Here is a 21,690-nt window from a genome sequence, read left to right as displayed (position 1 = left end):
AGGAGGCAGCAAAAAAAAGAAAGTATATAATAATATAATCAATTTTGGTTTCAAGCTTTCCCACTGCATTTCCTTGTTGACAGGTCTGACCTTTTTCTTCCTCTGGGGGACCTCTCTGAACACAGCAGTTTAGTTTATCTTGAACGTCTAAGCTGTTTATCAGCAATGTCTACAGGAATGACTCACTGCAACATGAAGTGTTTAAACACAGACATACCGCATAGTCAGTTAACCATAATTAAAACAGTGACACTGCTAAATAAACTGCGTCATGTACACTTTTATAATAAAGGAATCTAATTTTCACTGACAGCTGTTGTGCTACATTTTAAACCGATTTTAATTAAACCCCCCCAAAAAGATGCAATTAAACAGTTTCTATTTTTGTCCGTAAGCAGGCTCCTGCAGAGTGTTTGCCAGTTTAAACTGATATCCTAGAAAGACTTGAAATCAACAGAGTTGACTTCACTGAGAAACTCTGCTGCAAATTCCAGCACCACCTCCAAAAAATACAATGTAAAAATAATGGCATGGTTTTATCTCCTTGTAATCACTTTGAAGGGTATGAATGACACTGGGGCAGTGTTGTAGTGAACTAAACAGTCAGTTAATGCTTTTGAAATGAGCACACTAAAATACTAATGGGGGTCTTGGGCAAGGATAGGTCATCCCTGAGATTTAGACTGAATAATAAGAGCACGAGCAACTGGTGTGAACCTTACGTAGCACTGGGGAGAAAAAAAAACAACTTGGAACTGTAGCAGCTTAAGCAGCAGCACCTCAGCTGCTGGACACAGTCAGTGTTGTATCTGATTAAAACATAAACCACTTGCTCTTGTATATAAAACATGTTCGTAGCTGCAGGTCAAAATTAACTCAGCAGAAAGTACCAACATGTTGCAAATTGTACAGATGGTACAGAAATCTGTATGGCAACCAGTGTCTTAGAATAGGAGTTGAAATTTCATTGTTATATGTGTATATGCGGTACAAAATTATAACAAAAAATTCACATGTCAGCAAAAAAATGCCACTGAACTGAATTTATCATTTCAGGGAATGTTATATTTTTTGTTGTAAACAAGTGTTTGTATTATCTGACTACTACAACAGAAAAGAAAAATATTTGAGTTGCACCTTTTTAGACTGTTTGACCAACTGGTTTAAAAATGGACCTTTTGTCTTGTCAGTTTTGTAACATCTGACTTGTACAACCTTAACTGAAACAGTCAACTTGAACCGTTTCAGGCAGTATGAGTAGCATGAACACTGGTCTAAATAATGAGCCTATCATTTTACGTGTCAGAACAGAAGCTCTTGTTTATACACTGCATGAGCCGTCTCTCAAAAGTTTTTATCCAACAAACAGTTATGTTTGGCACTTAAATGTCATTGCCGGCACTCTTTGAATTATCAAAGCACATCTTTTCAAAGCTGAAAATGTGCTCATATGTAAAAATGTGCTCAAGTAAAAAAAAAAATCTTTCCTTTCTACTTTTGGCTGGAGTAAACACATCCAGCATGATGGTGCTTAAACTCATTTGACATTTTCTAATTACAGATTCCAGCTATGGAGCTCTAAAATTAAAATTTAGTTTTAGTTTTAGCTCTATTTAAGTCTAGCCTTGGTGATCTCACCAGATAGCTTTCACTGGACATAGGCTCTACTGTGGTGTTTTCCTGTGTGACAGTTTTACATGTTGCCATAACAAATATTACATTTCTATGGCATAATATGTTTTAATATGGTAGATTCACCACATACCTGTAGTTACTACATTTTGACTCAAAGAAACATCCTCCTTCGCTTTTCACATTTAGCATGATAAAAAAAAAACACTAACATTCTGTGCCTGTACATCTTTTGCCTCTACTTTTGCACAACTTCCCTGCCCCTCCCTTTTGTCTTCTCTCTCTCTCTCTTTCTTTATGCTGCCCCTCTGCTCTGAGCCTGTACACTCCACCCTCGATGTGTTTCAAATTACATGCCACATCAAATAAGGCTATATCGTAGGGCTCTGAGTGTGAGCACAAGTGTGCGTGTGTATGTGTGAGTCCTCTGGTATGCTGCTACCTTCAGAATCAGATTCCTATTAAATGAATCTCTAGAGCTGAGCTCAGTATTCAGAATGAGTTACACTAGGTTGTAATAGATCTGATAGACACAGCATACTGTGCCATTATCACTGACCTTTCTTTCCTTCTTTTCTCTCCCCTCTACTCTTCTGTCTCTTTTCTCTGCAACCATTTAAAGGAAGCAGAGGTAAGTACATTCATTGTGTTTGCAACTTTGCAATATTAAATTGAAACATATAGCAATATCTTTTGGCCAGCCACAGACACTGTAGTGCTTGTTTGGTACTTTCTTTAAGGCAGTGTTGCAGAGCTGGAGAGGTGTTGCTGATTTAAATGCACCACAGGTTGGTTGGCCAGTCAAGCATAGCATGGTATAGTTCAGCATACTTATAAACCAGGAGAGAATGGAGTGTTTGAAGCAGAGGAAGTCACTGTATTAGCACAGAACAGTCTCATTCTAAATGCTGAAGGCTCCTCAGAACTCTGCAGGAATGACTTTTGCTGCAGTAACATCCTACTTTGCACTTTCACAGCCATAAAAGATAATTTTATAATAGAGCCAGAGAAGGGAAGATGGACATAAAATATGAGAAAAATGAGTGAAGTAAGGACCTGAGGGAGAAGCTAATTAAGTTTTGTCTCCTCATTTCAAACTTTTGTGTTGGCTCAAATGTTGGAAGTTGTCATTTATAAAACCAGGACTGGAAGAGTGAGTCTGTCTTCTGTGGGCTGTTCCAAACCACTACCTCATTTAGCCTCTTTCGCTATCTCTGTGTCTGTCTATCCCCCTCTCTGTCTCTCTTTAAGCACTTATAAAGGATGGTGCATTCAACCCCAGCAGGTTTTCTCTGCCTGCATCACATAGTGTCACTGACACAGGCTTTCTCCCCTACTGCTACACATATGGCTTGCTCTAGGGCACTACTTTAGATGCAGACACCACCAGTGTGTGCGTATGTGTGTGTGTGTGTGTGTGGACAGATATAGCACACATTTTAAAGAAAATATCTCAAATAATCCAAATTTGGTAACGGTTTAAACCCCCTGTTTAGCATTTATTAGCACCATAAACATTTCAAACATGGTTTATATGGTAATGCAGAATATCATTAATACATTTGTCAGCAGCTATGTGAGCAGCCTTGAGTGGAGGCTAGTATTTAAACAGGTGATGCATGACAAGACAGTATAGTAAAATATGTAAATTATAATTGCTGACAGTTACTGGTCATTAGTAAACACTAGACATGTTCTCATGGAGATTAAAAACCTGATTATAGTGTGTTAAATACCATTTAAATGCTACAGTAACCATGGGGGATCTGTAACCATGACAGTCTCTGGCAAATGGAGGTCACAGTTCAGGCAGAACCATACGGCCATTTCTTCCTGTTTATCAGCTGATTTCATCAACTTGAGCATCAACTTGTTCACACAACAAAGTGATCAGCTCACATGCACAGCTGTTTTCTTCCTGCTATTTTTACTGGTAGCTGCTGCTGCACTGCAAGCAGAGTATTCTCCTCCTCCGCTCCTGCATTCATCAATGTGGTTGGGATTTTTAACAAATTGCTTTTTGCTTTTATGCATGATATACCCAGATATGGTATACCATATAATATTAAACAGTGCTGAGCTTGTTTTTTTTTTTACTGCTTTACACAACAGAAGATGAATGGAACCTTTGGATCAAAGTGTATTTAGCTTAACAAATCCAAACCTCTTCCCAACCAAGCTTAACTGAGCCAAGCCAGTTATATTTGCTTGCATTGTTTTTTAAATTTTTTAATGAGGCTTCATTCATGACTGATGTTACTGCATTAAGAATAATTTGCACATTTTCAGAATGTCCTAACAGCTAAAGGTGCACTACTGTATCTCTTGTCCTCAGTAACAACACTGTTTTCTCAACTGTTCTTCAGTGTTAAAGTCCATGTTGACCTTGACATTACGTGGATTTGTCCTAGTGTTTTTTCCTGTAACTGTCTTTACTCCCTAGTGTCTCCATCAGGTTCCTCTGTTTTATTTGTTCTATTTTTGAAAACCAAAACTTCTCAGTTTTACCTCTCAGTGTCTTTTCCTTTTCTACTACAGTCATTCATTTTTACAGTACAACACATGAGTATGAAAGAACAAACAGAGAAAAATGAGGGCAGGATTTCTCTGTGGTTTGGTTTAAGATATGAGCTATTCTCTCTCTGGTCTACAAAACAATTCAATGATACTCTCACCATGGTGTTATTTTTTTCATAACAGTTTCTTGTGTTGTGTTTCCTCGCAGGATGACTACTTCAAAAGCTGGGCTCCTGCCAAGTCTCTAGACCAGGGTGAGTCCTGCTGTTTGTCTCTCACTCTGTTGTTTATGTTAATACTTACTGTATATGAGACTGGATATGTGGACAAACATTGATAAAAACACAACTCCCTACACAGGGGGCTGTATTGGTTGTGGGGTGAGGGGTTGCAGGGGGAGTGTTGTAGGTGTGTGCAATACAGCCATGTTGTGATGAGTCAAGGTGAGTGGCTTCATTCACGTTTCCAGCCCGTTAGTTTCCACGTTAGCCATGCAGCTAATGTGGCCTATTTCTACCACCAGTGTGTCGGCATTAACAGATAAAAAACATTAATGAAAACACACGGTGTGTCGTTGTAGTGCATTAACTGTGGCCCAAATTCAAGAGTGAACAGCAGTGAATCCTCATGCTAGCAAGGTAAACAAAAGTCTTCTTCCCATGGACGTCCATGTTCCGACCGTCCCTTGTACAAGATCTGTCAATGCGGTGCCTTTACAGGATGATGTCACTGTCCGGTGCTGTGAAAGTTGAACCAGATCCAGCTTTTCACCACACGGGGCTGCGTCATTTTGCTGGAGCCCCCTGCAGTGCTGGTGCCAGCTGCGATAAAAACAATGCCCCATAGAAATGAATGGGAAGAGCTGCATTTTTTTCATACCTTTGAAACTCAGTCTGAACACAGCCTAAAAAAAAGATAAATACATTTTGAGTACCAATCAAAATGTGTCTATAGCATCAGACAATAGTCTATACAACATTAGACACTGGTTTGTTAAATCTCAAAATGGATTTGCAGGAAAAAAACATATATTCCTCAAACTATGGTACTGAAAAAGTATCATTTTGCAGCCAAAATGCAGATATAGTATACTGCATCCATAGGACTTGTGATTTAGGCTTTTTTAACCTTTTTGTAATGGACAGAGTATAGACATTTGACAGCATACTAGAGGAGGACCCCCACCATCACCCCAAAGCACCTCAAAGCTCTTTTGTTTGTTTGTTTGTTTGCCATTATACATGCTCTTTAAACAAAGAAAAAAATGCTGGATTTTATACAATTACATGTTGTAACTGTAGCCTCTTTCACATTGCACATTGTCAGTATACTGAGGTTCGAGTGTGTGGTTTTGTGTACATATTTTATGTTTACTTCACATCATGCATCCTTCACTCTCAGTGTTTTAATGGTATACTTCACAACATGTTCGTTAGAAGTACTTCAAATGAACTAATTGTGCTGTTCAGCAAGCTGCTGCTGAAATGCTTATGGATGTACTATGGCAACAATGCCAAGCCCACTTTATCAATCACATTCAAGTGTGTAGCTCTTGAAACTCAAGTATTACAAACACTTTATCTCACTCACACTCTCAGTCTCATTGTTTCACACACGCACACACACACACACACACACCCTTGTTTTTTTTTTGTCTAACTTTAAGCCTCATCATTTTCATAAATTGCAATGATATACCTCATGGGGACCAGAAGCTGAGACGAATCCCCATAAAGATTTGTGCTCCTGGTTTTCATTCCCCACAGGTATAAAAAAACAAGCACACCAGACTTTATATCTTTCCTTTCCACCAAGTTTGTTCTGTTCTCTGCTGGCTCAGTTTTGCATCCTGTATCTAGCACAGTAACTGTAACTCTTCAGGGAAAGCCTAGCTGGGCAGGTTTATCTGGGCCAACTCCTCATGGATACTGAGCCTAATGAGAGCAGCCTCGTCTCAGTGCGTCACTTTCCAGAGCTACTCTTTAGTTTCTCAGAGACGACTGAAGACAAAAAGTAAACAAAGCTTCAATGTCCTAGCCAGGGACTAAATACATAACATGTCATGCAGGTAATCTAAAAATCCGGGGGAAGCACAGGCACAGAAGCCTGTACAGTAGATGCTGTTTCTGCATCAAACAGTGGTCTCTAAACATGGAGGCTCTGATGTGAGACCAAATCTTCAGTAGTATCCAGTTTGACTGTGTATATCAACTAGAGTGTACTCTTTTCTTTATTGGTATATAAGTCACTTAGTCCAGAGACCAAGCCAAGAGTATTGATGACATTTGCAGCTATAGAGAATAACCAGAATGAAAGGACACTCACTGCCTTGGCAGAGGTGGACTTAATGTATGGTTGTACACACACAGTCACACAAGATGTAACCCTTTATGGTCCTCTTTGTAAGATTTTATTAGAACTTTAGATTAATCTTTGTCGCTCCAGCCACCTTTTCTATCAGATTAGCTCATGTTGTAAGCCTACCCACCAAAATGGTTTGTTGTTCAAGATAAAGTCTTGAAAAGTGACCAAAAATATGTAACAAATGAAAAACTGATGTTGGCATCAGGGAGCACAGCATTTCTGATAAAACTAGGACTAACTGGGCAGTAAGAACAAGCACATGTCAAACAATCATGCAGGTTGTAAAGGAGAGTTTTTTCAAATGATATAACCATTTTATTTGCAAGTAAAAAAATGAAAGTTTTCAGCCTCCAAACTGCCCACATCAAAATATACACCTCATGTGTGTGAATCACAGCAGCAATTTGGCAGGTCATAGTGAGGTGACCGTGTACTCTTGACAGTGTTACATCTGCACACTTCTCCACAGAGAGCAACTTTGTGCCATTTAGACCATTAATAGGAGTGCATAAAGCCTAAAAACAGGTTTCTCCCTGTTCAGCTGCAACATGACTGCTATGGTACAAAATGCACACAGCAACTACTCCCATACTAACTGCACACCTGGGAGTAATGGACAGCAAATAAGTTAAACTGTGAATAAATAATGGGAATCAGTTTAGACAATTTGGTCCTCTTTTGGGGCCATTAGCTGGTTTCATGTCTCATTTTCACCCAGCTCATACTGCAGGCTTCTATGGAAACTGTTAACTTCTCCTTTCCAGCAAGTGCCAGCATGACAGGCTTTTGAATATGAGTCATCCTAGTGTAGGTATTATATGGGAAGGAATATAAACTCGCTAAGCAGCATTTCCTATAGCGTTATCTTTAAAATCTATATATCAAATCGTGTTGAGGGAAATTTTAAAAGACAGAGTACACATTTTGTATAAATGAACAAACAGCTACAACAACACTGCTCTCTCTAAAGAGCGCCTTTAGACTTCTAAAGGGTAAGAAGCATTATGTGAATTTGAGGAAACTGCAATAAAGCAGCCACACAGAGTGATGCGATCTCATAAAACCTGATGGTGAGAAATGACAAGTATGATCAGAGAATTTGATTGGGAAGTAAGAACAGAAGAAAAGACAGTGGCATCAGTCTCAGTTTGACTAATGAATCACCCTAGAAGACTAATCAGCAGCAGGAAGGTTGACTGGAAAAAATCCAGTCCCATGATAAATCACTCAGCTTTCCTCCATAGCATCTAATAAATGACATCAATAGGATCACAAATGACTTATTGGTGAAAATGAAGGGTGAACAATCAGGTTCACCAGTGGTGAATCTGTTTTCTCTACTTCTTGTGGCATAACGAGCTCCAGTCGTGGGTTTGGAGCTCACTGTAGAGCTGTGGTAAACATCTCTTTGAATTCAAACTAATCCTTCTGAATTTCAGAAAACTTGGCTGCTTTGCCTCACTGTAATGAGCATAGGGTCCACCTCATCAGTGGCCTGGTAAGAGTTTAATTCTGATGTTCAAAAGAGACCTTTTCTTGCAACTACATTTTTGATTTTGAATTTTTAAATAGTTGCTTTCTGTCTTATTTGTTGTTAGAATGATTTGCGGTGGCTGAATGGCTTTCACGATACTAAGCCATGCCTAACTGCAATAGAGTGTCATTTTACACTGGGCCTCTGTCTATTACACTACATGCTGTTGTGGAATAATGTACTTTGTTACACGTATTTCAGTCCAATAGAATTTCTGCCATTTGAATTTCACAGTTGCGATAATTGTTTTGAATTGATGAAACCTGTCTTGTTTTTAGTTCTGAAAAAGGCTACAATTTAACATACTAGCTCATAATTAATAAAGTGTTTGCTCTCTCAGAAGCTCCACCATCACATGCACAATACTGCTGTAGAAGCTGTTCATATGATGTATTATTTTGTCCACCCCTTTTATAGCAGTGAGACTAGACTGAAACACCTCTCTGCATAATGCAGTACAGTTCAACAGCAGCTCAAACTACATCCTCCAAAACAATCATACAGTTGAATCAACACCTCTCTAAAGCAGTTTGAACAAAAACTGTACATTATTACCTTCATGGAGGAGGATTGATTGCAGGACTGTTATATTAGACTGCAGCATTTGGCTCTAAATGATACAGTAGGTGCATTTCAGATACAAATAGAGCAGTACGAAGACTAATAACAGTTTGGCTAATGCTACTGTATTATGCTACATTGCCTCTCAATATGAATATATATGTGGATACATTTTCTCTAGTTTATCTGGCATTTATGTTAGAAACCAATTCCCGTTGTCCATATGTCCATTGTTTATATAAAATCATTCAGTCAATCAATCATATAATTTAATGCCATGTATGTAAAAATACAAGGAATTTAACTCCAGCTCAATGGGGGGTAGCAATTTATGAACACATCTTTTGTAACGAAAAGACTCATATACACTTTTTTGGAAAACTGAAATCACAAACTTAAAGGTGAAGCCTTCTGTCATTTTTTTCTGGCAGGAAATTTACCAAACCAACCTAATCTTAGAGAAATTGCTTCTGCCCATGAAATTTATTCATGCAACAGTGTACTGTGCCCTGAAACCTGGTTCACTGTTTTGTCCTTTTTTGCCTTTTCTTTTCTCTACATTTTCCTCCCTTTTCCTAAATTCTCTCATCAGTATCTTGTTCTTAATGTTTTGGTTGCCATCTATTTCTCACCACCCCTTAACTTCATCACATATCATGTTCATCACAGAGAAATTACATGATGATAGCCACACTGACATAAACACACACGCACATAAGCCTGTGGCAATTAGTTGTTTCCATACATGTGTAATTAATAATTTAAGAGGTTTGGTATTGTTTGGTATTATTATCACATTTCCGTCATCTGCATCTTTTGCCCTGTAGGAAATATTATCAGAAACACTCACTGACATGTTGCCTTTACTCCAGTTTCTTGGCATTTGCCCGGATTAGAAAGATGTGGTGATATTTCTGAATGCAGGATTTTTGCTTTTTGACATTTCAATTATGGAACAGATTAATAAAGAGTCTAGACTAATTTTGACTAGATGAATGACATCTGTATTTCAGTAACAACAGTGCAGATACAGTATACTGGAGACAGTCACATGAACAATGCAAACATTAATTTGTAGGATTTCTGTTTCAGATGTTAATTTGGTCAAATGCCAGAACATGATATTAAAGAATGGAAACTGTGATTAAATGATTGTTGACTGAAAGCATCTAGCTGAGAGTTCAAGAAATCCCACATAGCACTTAAATGTCACAACCTCTTGTCTCCATCCTGCATGTGGACAGATAAGAAAATCCATGACATTACCACGTGAACCCGTTTCCATGGTGACTGTTCTTTAACCTGTCTATTTGCCATTCATGGATAGTTAACCTGTACCTCTGTACATGTTATGCTTAATGCTAAGTAGCGTGTGTGTTCATGGGTGACACTGGCCTGTGCCCCAGGCAGCCCAGTTTACCCTGTGGGTGGACTATGCCAATATTTGCTGTTCTCAGATCAGCGCTTTATGGTTTCATAGGGCCATACCAGTGAGTGAGAGGTTATATCATTTGAAACAAGATAAAAGGAGCTTCTGAAGCTGATGTCAGTGGAACAACAGGAGGAATCTGGCTAAATAATCTCAACAATGGCTTGTTGAAAACTTTTCACTAAGGTTACAGCTAGAGATTATTCTTATTTTTAATTAATCTGCCATTTTTGTTGAGAAAAAAAAATCATATTGATGTTTTATTGGTTAACAAAATGTCGCAAAACTGTCCAAAATGCCCAAGGCGATGCCTTTAAATGTGTTGTTTTGTCCGATTCACAGTCCAAAACCCAAAGATATTCATTGACTTTACTACAATCTCAAGACAAAGACACATCAACTCCTCACATACTGTATAAAAGGTAGGGTTATAGATTAGATCATCAAATAGTGCTGATTACCTGCTCTGTCACATGTCACAGTTACACAACAACTGAGGATACTTCATCTTCTGGTGAAGAATATGACACGTGGTTAAAAGCTCCCAAAAAACTAATAAGAAGATCTTATATTAAGGTTACTTTGTCAAAGTGCTGTTTTCAAGGTCAAGAATGAACTTTTATGCTTAAGAAAAGAACTGTTTTAAGGACTATGGGGCATTTTTAAGAGGATTTGAGCCTCAGAGAGGTTAAAATTTAAGTGGTTTTTCCTCAGTAAACAGCTTGTGAAAAACTTTCATTTGAAAACCTTTTGATATTTATTTTCAACTTTAAAAGGTTATTTAGTTGTTAAAACAGAATCCGGTATCTTGTGGTTTTTGTCATCACAACCAGGCAGATGAATATGTGCACACACTCCCACGTACAGTAAGTTAGTTTTGTTGCACACAGGAACAAAGGCACACACTTTGGTTGTTGCTTTTGTTCTCCGCCCACCTGTGACTGCAGCAGTCTGGAGTGACAGAGGTGGCTTGTAATCATTACAAACTTGGCCATGTCCTGATATTTACTTTACTTTTCCTATTAAAGAGAAGGCAGTAAAACAATCTCTCAAACCCAGACAAGCCAAAGTGCTGTTGATATGGCTGTGATGGGGAGTGGCTCACACATTCGGCCATTTACATTGCCTTATTTTATTTTTTTTTACTGAAATGTGATATGATAATGACTTCTATGCTCATCAGCTTAACGCTGTATATACCATGTTGCAGCATCTCGTCTTGTGTGCCTCCTCCCCACTGCTCCTGTCTGGATTTTAACATTCACTTTAACCTAAAATCCTTCTTCCAAAGTGAAACTGGATTTTTATTTATTACAGTTTTTCTGCATCTACTAGGTCCCATCTGTGGTGATTGGAGAGTTGCCCCTGGAAGGCCTTTAAGCCTGAGCACAGAAATAAGAGAGGAAGAAGAGTCCTTGGCAGCACATAGCAGTTGTATTGTCAGAAAGACCCATGCTAGAATCAGTATTCTGGCTATTTTGTTCTGGGTTCTTGTGTGTGGGCATGACCAACAGATTTGTGAGCCTGTGATTGGAATGCATTATTCAGAGAGGATAGTCAAAGGGAGGACTACAAATGGCAGACAGCGCTGCATTATCACAATCAGTCCAGAGGAGCACAGGAGAGTCACACTGGTTCCAGGACACAACCGGAGGACACAATACACACAGATACAAAGAAAGGACAATTCAAGTTAAGTTCACAATTACTGAGGTGTTTACTACTTCTTTCCTGTTTGCCCAATTAGATTACATAGTGAATAAGTCGTTGCTATGGGAACTGTTTTGGCAGCAGAAACAGAAGTCATATGCGATGCACTCTGGTTTGGCAGTAGAAGCCACGAACAAAGCTTCAAAAATCTGGAGCTTTCAAAATGCCAGTCAGCCTGATTAGACGTGACATTGTGTTTTCCCAGCAGAGTGTTTATCGCTGTCATACATTTCATCAACTATTTCTCCAGCTCACTAAACCTCTATCTCTGAAGACATATTGTCTCTCTGCTCCCATTTCTCATTGGGCCTACTCTAATCTCCCCTTAACGTTGTCACTACTTTTTAATACATTCCCAGATAACCGTCTTTGACCTGTGGCTGGAAGGAGATAAAAGAATTACAAAGAGAGAAACTGATAGGACAACAAACAACAGTGAGCATCCCTGGTCTGTGTATTAAATGGAGTGTGAGCTGGAGCAAGAACAAATATCTCATTTCAGTATAATGTGCTAAGGGTTTGTAGCTCGCTCTCCAGGCGTTCTTTAAACATTGTTTACTGCTCGGATTTTAATGGCTTGTTGGCCACATCATAAAAAGTGACTCAATATCCACAACCCTCGGCTCAGCTCTTATCTCGCTCTTTCAGAGGGGTGAACACTCGCAGTGTTGAGTCTTAACACATAAATGGGACAATCAGCTGACACCTACACATACATGCTCCAGTGATTTCAGGCGCAGTAAATTAACCGGTCCCACACACACACAGACACACACAGGCACAGTAATCAATGATAGCCTGCTGAGATGCAGAGGAAGGAAATACACACTGTCACACCAAGGGTATTGTTCATTTAATGAGCAGATTAATCCAATCATATCAGCAAAGCAGTTAAATTTCTGTCTAGGATGGAAGGGTATGAGAAAAGAGGCACGTGGCTAAGAGAAATGGTGATTAAGAAAAGGGTGAACGTCGGCAGATGTGTGAGTCGAGTGAATTGTTACTGCCCTGCACTTTCAGTTTACGAAGGCAGAGCCAAAACCAGCAGCGAACCTAAAACAAAATGAAGCTGTGAATCAGTGGACTGCAGTGTGCGAACGCTGCTGAACAGGCTGTTTTCAAGGGGAGATACACTCAGCAGTAGATCACACAGAGGGAAGACTGAGTGTGTGTGATATCATTCTTGCCCTTTGTGCATGTAGTCTGTAGATGCTCCAGTGATTATCAGAAATTAGAATAAATAAACTTCAGAAGATGTGAGCAGACAGCCAATGCTAGCGATCATAGCCGCAGCCCTCAGGCTAAGTGCCAGCCTGCTTGTGAATGTAACAGTGGCATCAGAGAGTCTCGAGGGAGGGAGGCAGGGGGAGATACAAAGATACAAACACCAGGCCTGCAGAGAGAACTTGAGAGAGAGTACAAGCCAGAGATAGGAAAGGCATCCCATTATGAAGAGAAGCAAGGGCATATTGACAAAAAATGTTGGATTAACTTTTGTCTCACACACATACACGCACATTTTCGTACTTTGTCCTAGTCAGTCTATGGTTAGCCCTCACTGAAAAGCCTCACTCACTAATAAAAACAGGAGATGGATGACTTTGGGAGTTAATCATCTCAGGGTACAAATGTCACAACCAACAAACAGACATGACAAACTCCTCCAGTGTTTGGCTGCTCCGCTCACTCCCTGGGGCTCCACCACTGCTGGCCTGCTTCCATGTGGGAGGTTGTACTGAAAAGTGAATGAAAGAGGATGGATTAGTCTTTCTAGATGGATGGGTGCAATACTTTGTTGTCTTTTGGCTATGTTTACTTGTTTTTGTGTGGGGTTATCATGCTACAATGATTAGTCCTTTCAGATAAGAAAAATTATGGGTCTCAAAGTGTCTTTCAAAATGAAAGGAATGGTCAGACATTCTGGGAAATACCTTTTTTTTTGTTTGTTTTATTTGAGCGAGAGGCCGAACCTGGCAGATATGGAGACCCAGCAGCTAAAGCCCACTTTGGCTCAGCCAAGAAGACAGTACAGGATGGTGAGCATAGGCATCATCAACACACAAGGGGAGGGGTTCATTTTTCTATTGGCAGTGATTTCTGGTGACTAGAAGAAATACCAGCAAGCGATACCATAACCATCCTGTTCATGTTGTTACAGTTGAGCTGTAATGATCTTGGTGCCGATCTACTTGTCTTGTAATAATGAGACTGGTATATAATAGTGAAACTGATTGTTCCAGATGATCAAGTTTAATGGTAGGTTTCATAGCCAGTCAGCATGCATAACCGACTGTGGCATTGCTTTACACTGAGCTTTGATTGTCCTACTCTGCTGTTTCAGTTGCTTTTCCCACAAAACAATGAGTATAATACAGTGTTTAGTACCATAAGTGCCTTCATCCTGTCTCAGGTCATTTGGAGAGAAGAGAGATAACCGAGCTCACAGCTCATCGTCTGCAGCAGATAGAGCATAGCTAATTCACACAGGATGATCAAAGTCAGTCCTTTCAGAGACACAGAGCTATTTCCAAGGTTATCGTCAGTGATAACATTATGGGCTGTTAGTGCAGACTAGCTCTGTAATTTGAGATTTAGCAAGTGGGCCTTGATATACCGGAGCACAGAGTTTCCTCCTCTGAAGGCAGCGGCATACATTACCTGTCAGTTCTTGTCTTTGTGCTGATCTTAACAGGCTGATGTGGGAGTTGGGTGAAGTCCTGTATAATGTTGCTGTTTTGAGATTACCAAAGGTAACTTCCACTAAATTTAAGTAAGACAGTAAGTAAGGTGGCTAGTAGAGCTATGGAGCAATGCTCTAAATGCTGCTGTTTCAAATGAGTTAGCAAGTTTGACAAAATCATACCCCATCACCACTTGTTTATGTCCGTTGTTGTATTTCACCAGGAAGCTGTAGTACCCCAGTTCTTTAATTGGACAGCTCTGAATAACGAAGGAGTCCGTCTTTCTTCATCTAGTGCCGATTTATTTTACCACAAGCAAAAATTACAAACACGCCCTGGGTTGCTCCCTTTTTCAGACACGCACACAGGCCGCTGGAAGGTGGAGTCCCTGGCCACACAGAACCTAATACATTTATAAGGTTTAGGCTAACCCCTTACCCAGATGAAGTCAATCCGAAGACCATCTCTTATCTAGTGCTCCACATGCTTTGAGCAGTTGCATTTTTACCTAGTCACAACAAAATGAAGAATTTCAATGTGTGTGTATGTTGTCACATGGTGTGTAGCTAAAGCATTCATTCATTTATTCACACATAATATTCTAATACAAGGTTAATACAAGAAAAGAATTGGTGTCATAAGTACCTATGGTTCACTTTTCAGAATCAACATTCTGTCTGCTAACCTTGAAACAAAACCAACTAGAGCAGACTTTAAATCTTACTAAACTGCATTACTAACACATTAATGTCTAACAATTATCTAACTGATTTATTAATATCTAACAAAGCCGCCGTGTTCCCAAACAGGAGACCTTAATGATAAGGGAGGATCATCTACAGCATTTTGTTTAACTGTTTTACTGCACTCCTGTCACCACGTAGACCTCTGGAGTCGATGATCAAGCATGTTGATGTTGTATGTTAAAGTGTACAAATAATTGTCAGGTCCAGAAAATGAGGTTGTGCTGAAGAAAATTATACCAACAATTGGCATATTAAACATATTGTGGTATAAAAAGATAAATTCAAAACTATTAAAAATCAGTTGCAATAGCCAAAAGTATTCCAAGAATTAATATATTTGTGTGGGAACACAGATTTGAAAAAATGTTCCATGTGCAAAACAAGGCTTCTGTTATCTCCTATTAAAGATTTCATTTGGTACACATCTGCACCAAACCTATAGTCCTGTACCAAATGGTCTGGTACAAATATGTGTATGACTACCGACCAATAGTTTCAGACAATTCCACTGATCTACAGGTAGCAGTAATGTCCAAAGAAATGCAACAAAGCCAGTGATGTAAACAATGCAGGTTTCAAACGTTTAATAAACATGGGACACGGGGCACCTATAAAACCTTAAAGATGGCATAACTGCATTATTCATGTCAAGGGCGTGCACACGGGGTGCACAAGCAGGCTGAAGTGACGGAATACTTGTTACATTCATGGCAGATTAGTTTTGCAACAACACAGCTCCAGGGTGCTGCTTAAGGGACAACAGTGCTGGCAAATGGAAACCTAAATGAGGAACCAATTGGCCAATCAAAATGCAAATTGAAATGCAACTGATGTCAGCAACCACACACTGTGCTCTGTTTGTTAGGTAATTACAAAACCAATTACACTTGTTTTGATCTAATTCAGTGTGAGATAAGATGCATGGTATCATACAGTAATCCACAGTATTAAAAGCCTGGATAAATCTGCACAAATGAGCTGCAGCCATATTGTGCTACTTATGTGAGAATCATCCTGAATAAATAACGTTGCTTTTCCAGTACATCTTCACACACTTGACTCAGTTCAAACACAGATGTTGAGCTGTGTGGTAAAGGTTTTTTTTTTAGATATTTGCAGATATCATCAACTGTACTGTACAACAACACTTGATTTTGAATGGGAGTGCCTTTGTTTTGAAACAGAAGAAACAGCCAGAATTGTACAAATACAATGCAGTAACTGGTGTTGGCCCCTTATGTATTTACTTGATTTCCCTTTAAACTGAGCTAAATATGAGACTGAATTATGTATCGTATCATCTCTCTGCACTCTTCTTTTGTCTGCTGTGTGAGTAGTAATCTGGCTGGGGGCATAATGTGTTCAGTTCAGCACACAGGCTTTGTCTTTTAGATAAAGTGTGAAGAAAGAAGCCATTGAAAAGGGGTCTTAAAATTAGATAAAGTGAATAGAGCCTGGTGTTGTTCGTATTTGTCCCTTTGCCACATGTTTAAGTAAAAGGATGGTTTAATGGATGTACAAGGCTTTGTTATGTCATATCATACTGTATATTGATTATGAAATTTTGAGTGCCAGTAATAAATGAGTTGATGATAATAATAGAGACAAAAGAGAAGAATGAGAGAAGGCTCTGATCTACCAAGCGGTAGTACGTGATACAGGAAATGTCACCCCTCCCCGCACACACACACACAAACATAACACTGTTTTTATTCCTTGTGGGGACTTTACATTGACTTACATTAATTTCCTGTAGACTTATCCTAACCTTAACCATAATCACTAACATCTAACCCTGACCTTAATACTTAACTTAACCTCATCCTAACCCTAAACCATGTCGCCACCCTAAAATTTAATGATTTCCTTGTGGGGACCAGAAGCTAGTCCCCACAAGGAAATCACTGGCCGAGTCCCCACAGTGTGAGTATGTTAACAGGTTTCGGTCCTCATGATGTAAGTAATACAAAGGCACAGCTTCAGATTAATGAATGCTTCAGTCTAAGACAATGCAAAAACATTTAATTATCTCTGACACCTAAGGTGAGGCAAGTGACCAGTTCTGTCGTGTGTGTGTGTGCGCGCGCGTCTGTGCATGCGTATGAAGACAGGAAAATGAGGAAGAAATCGCAGTATGTCGATGAGCCCAAGAGCTGTGCTGTAAGTCAAGCATGTGGTCTGTCATTGTGACCTCCCCAGAAATTGACTAAAGGTCAGTCTGATACAGACTCCTTGTCTGGCAGCAACACATGGCCACTTCAGAGCCTAGTGAATAAAAGTAAAAGCTTCCTTCCTGCACAGCTGCTATAACCATTTGTTTGTAACCCTGCCACAATAGGCCAACAAAAACAGTAGCTAAAATAAGTCAATGTTTGATTCTGATACAAAAGAAGAAGAATTTTATTAAGCTTTAAAATGTGAAGTATCTGAAACAAATAACATTTTACAAAAGAACCAACCAGATAGTGGCATACAGATCGTGAGTGACCTCAAAGGCCTGTAATTAGAAATGTGTTCCGTTTTTAGAGGTGTGGAGTTAGCAATGCCCTGTCAAACCACCATGTGGTCCGGCTTGAAGTATCTCAACAACTGCTTTGTAAATTGCTACAGCATTTTGTACAGATGTTTGTGGTCCCCAGAGGATGAATCCTGATGACTTTGAACCCTTGAGTTTTCCTCTGTCACCATAATGAGGTTGATGTTTGTGGTTTTGAGGGAACTTTTGGACTGATTGCCATGACATTTGGTAAAGGCATTCATAATGTAGTCCCCTTTGGATACAATTTATTAACTGTAGTCATTCCCTGATCTTCCATCTATTACCAACATCAGGTCAAAATATTTATGTCCAGAATTTTTGTTTATGACAAAATGTGTGCTAAGCTAATGACAATTCACCAGCCTCCGATGTAGGCTGCTTTGTTTTTAGTACTAATTAAAACATGTTAAAACACTAAACTAAGATGCAAAATAATATACCTGCTAACATGCATGCATGTTAGCGCTGTCGCAGTTAGAATTTAGTTCATATAAAATTAGAGCTGCTAGCTTGGCTGTAAACACTTACTGTGCATCAAAACAGAATGCAAAGTGAGTAGAATTTAGCAGGATTACAGTAGCAGTAGTAGTAGTTTGTATACAAAGTCAATGGAAAAACATGAATAGATGCAAATTCAATCCAGGAGGTGAGAAATGATGCAAAGTCACACAACTTGAGCAAAACAATTTGCACATTTCCTGAGGCTTTATTAACCTACTTCATTAATGTATAGTGATGAGAAAAAAATGAAAGCAACTGCAGGCTATGGCTACAGTAGCATATTAGCATGAATGATGCATGACAAAAATTTGCTTTGCTGTCTATCTGAATCAATACACAAAGTAAAATGTGCCAAAAGGTAGGTGAATATTCCTATGGAAACCCAGTGTTTCTCTAATTGTGTGCATGCTCTTTAAATCCAAGCCAATTTCACGCATATTCTGTATTGTTTCTGCTTTCTTTCTCTTCTCCATAATGATTAAAGCTGTAAGCAAGAGCAAGAACAGGTTATGTACATTTAGACTGTGACATTTAGCAACTTCAACCTGAAATTAAAGTCCTCTTGTATGCACAGGTTGTCTGTAAATGTATTAATTGCTCCTTTGCTTTGAAGCTGTCTTCAAAGTCTTGATCATTTGCTTTCATAGCCTTCTTTTGAAACGGCTTTGCTGCCAACAGAAGCTTCGCACAACAGCACCTTTCAGGGCTTCTCACAATAAGGTGTGGTTGTGACTATGTGTGAATGAATATAATTTAAGAATGTAATTATGTACGAATGTTAACACTTTGTTATAATTCTTTAGTATATTACTTGTGTGGTGTAGAAGAGAATTATCTATGTAGAAATATTGCTTGCAAACCAGTGATGGTAAGATGATGTCGGGGGTAGGACTGGATAAGTCTGACTTCTTCCTACTCCATTCAAGCACGTACTAGGTATAAGCAAATTGATAATGGATTAGCATTTGTTGGATATGTGTAAAATTATGTGTTGATATATCAACTGTCTTTACATGCTTGAAAGAAAATAAATCAAATCAATGATCATGTGGCAGTGATGAATATTTATTTTGTAAGTGACAGATATATCAACCTCTCTCTCTCTCTCTCTCTCTCTCTGTGTCTCCGGATATTTTCACCATAAGTAAGCCACTGTGGTTTCTTGTCTGACATTCAAACTGAAACAGCCTGTTTATCTCCATTCCTTAGTTACATAGACAATAATATGATTTGCCCATGTTTTCAGTAATTAATTTTCTGGATGGTGAATCTGTTTTATCACTATGCTCTCCCAGAGGCATTCTCCATGTTTTCATCCTTCCATCATTCCTCTCTGTCATCCCTCGCTTCAGTGCCTCACACAGGCCAGACAGTCAGACCCTGAGGAACGCTCACAAAGAGATTTCATCTCCTCCTGACCTGTTTGTCTTTCTGTTTTCACTCTCCCCATCTCTTGTTCTACTCGGTAGCCCCCAAAGTAAGAGAGGAGAAACACCTTTTTAATTAGTTTATCAAAGCCTGAAAGTGATTCTCATTTTCATAATAACAGTCAGAAATGTGTCCTTTGGGAATGGTTGTTGAAGCACTTGTTTATTCAGTTTCACACTTGTTTATTTGTAAAAATAGTAGCTGAGGTGAGGAAACGGTGAGAGCTATGGAGCATAGTGTCAGTAAAGGAGCAAACACACTCATACACTTAAATTACAAAAGCACCTCACTGACCCATGTCCAGCTCAGCAGCCATTTATCTGAGGTCACCCTCTACTCTGACAGGGTTTGTTGGCACAGTAGCCCCTTCGACTGGACTCTGAAACTGTCTTTATTATCCAATCACCGCACTCCATTTTGGCCTCTGTCCTGTATTAAAGAACACTGTAAGAGTGTTTTGTCTTACACTTCTCTTCTTTTGCCACTTTTTCTCATCTCTTACAGAACATTTAGTATAAAAAAGAGAGAGGAAACTAAAAGTGGAAGGGTGGGGAAATTTACTGCCAAATTTATTTGTAATAAAATTTTGCAGCCTCAGGTCTAATGTGCTTTTTCTGCCAAGGACCCACTTGAAAGTGTTGCAGCAATTAAATAGCTTCAAGACATGTTCAGGGTTGGATCATCCAGGAACTATTTAAAAAGGATTTTTGTACACTCTAGACTATAAACTGCCATATTTGCAGCTTGCCTTAATGAAATACAGTGTAGCAATAAAACAACACTGTCACTTTAAGCAGTTAGCAGTGATTCAGTGACCGTAGACTAATTTTACACTTTCTCTATGAAGATATAGATCAAAATCATGACCTTTGGTATCACAAAGTTTGGGACGTTGAAGTTCGACTACAGTTTCCCATTGGAAGCATCCAGTTAAACACAGGTCATTAGAAAGCACTGGTTGTTTAATGATTGCGTATCCTGACTACAATATTCCAAATAATGACCTTTACTAGATACTGTACTGGCGGCTACAGTTTTCACTACAGCTTTCTTCAGTAGGTATAAGAGGAAAAAAGATATTTTTGCATATGTGAAGCAACACACAGTACATGTTACAAAAGCTACACAGGGATATTTTGTGATGTTTTGTTGCTAAATCAATTATCCAGTGTTTTAAAACTTGACATCTTTACAAATCAAACCACAGGTGCAATGGAAATGTAACGTCTGTTTAAATTAAATAGATATATTGTAATACCACACATCAACACACACAATGGAACAAAGCTATGAAAGTGTGGACATGAGCACAACAGTAAGGAGATCCATTGAAAAATGACTTGAGACTTTTGTTAAAACTTCCACCTGGATAAAAAGACAGACGCTTTAAAAAAAAAAAAAACTATCCTAGCGTTTAATAAGCCTTGATATGCACCATCGAGTGTATAAAATATTGGCGCCATGACAAGTCCCAGGAATCAGGCCCCCACAAGTCAATCACCCTCCTGGTGGCTGGTTGCAGTGCAGGTCATAAATCCCACCTCCTTTATGTTAGAGAATGGGCTATGAGCTAAAAACTCCAACTACAAATCAAATAAAGCTTTCCCAGAGGTCATGTCAGTGATTTTTGCTAGATATTATCACGCTGATGTGAGTACAAGTGGTCATTTTTCTGGGAAGTTTGTTTTTAATAAATTATTTGATGATCCAATACGAGGTGTATGTTGGTTGATTTGACAGCTTTGATTGGCAGCCTGATGCTGTGACTCCACTGCTGGTGGCTACTGCACAGAATCTGGTTGGAAAAAACGCAAGATGGCAGCCGCCTTATTCAAATATTTTGGCTTCATTTTTGTATAATGGAAGGAAGTTGTGATGCCATGTCCATCATATATACAGTGGGTACGGAAAGTATTCAGACCCCCTTAAATTTTTCACTCTTTGTTATATTGCAGCCATATGCTAAAATCATTTAAGTTCATTTTTTTCCTCAATGTACACACAGCACCCCATATTGACAGAAAAACACAGAATTTGACATTTTTGCA

The 21,690-nt window shown here is 39.0% G+C and overlaps 1 protein-coding gene across 1 annotated transcript in view; it reads left to right on the top strand.

Moving 5' to 3' along the window:
* spock1 (SPARC (osteonectin), cwcv and kazal like domains proteoglycan 1) overlaps positions 1 to 21,690 on the top strand; it is an 89,841-nt gene that overhangs the window by 36,529 nt on the left and 31,622 nt on the right. Inside the window, exons 3-4 of the mRNA XM_020624454.1 lie at positions 2,255 to 2,263; positions 4,358 to 4,403. Of these exons, the coding sequence (XP_020480110.1) occupies positions 2,255 to 2,263; positions 4,358 to 4,403 (55 nt within the window). The remainder of the gene's footprint in view (positions 1 to 2,254; positions 2,264 to 4,357; positions 4,404 to 21,690) is intronic.

This window comes from Monopterus albus, unplaced genomic scaffold (assembly GCF_001952655.1).
Source record: "Monopterus albus unplaced genomic scaffold, M_albus_1.0 scaffold327.1, whole genome shotgun sequence".
Classification (NCBI taxonomy): Eukaryota; Metazoa; Chordata; class Actinopteri; order Synbranchiformes; family Synbranchidae; genus Monopterus; species Monopterus albus.
Note: the sequence above shows the minus strand (reverse complement) of the source record. Positions and strands in the feature narration are given on the sequence as shown.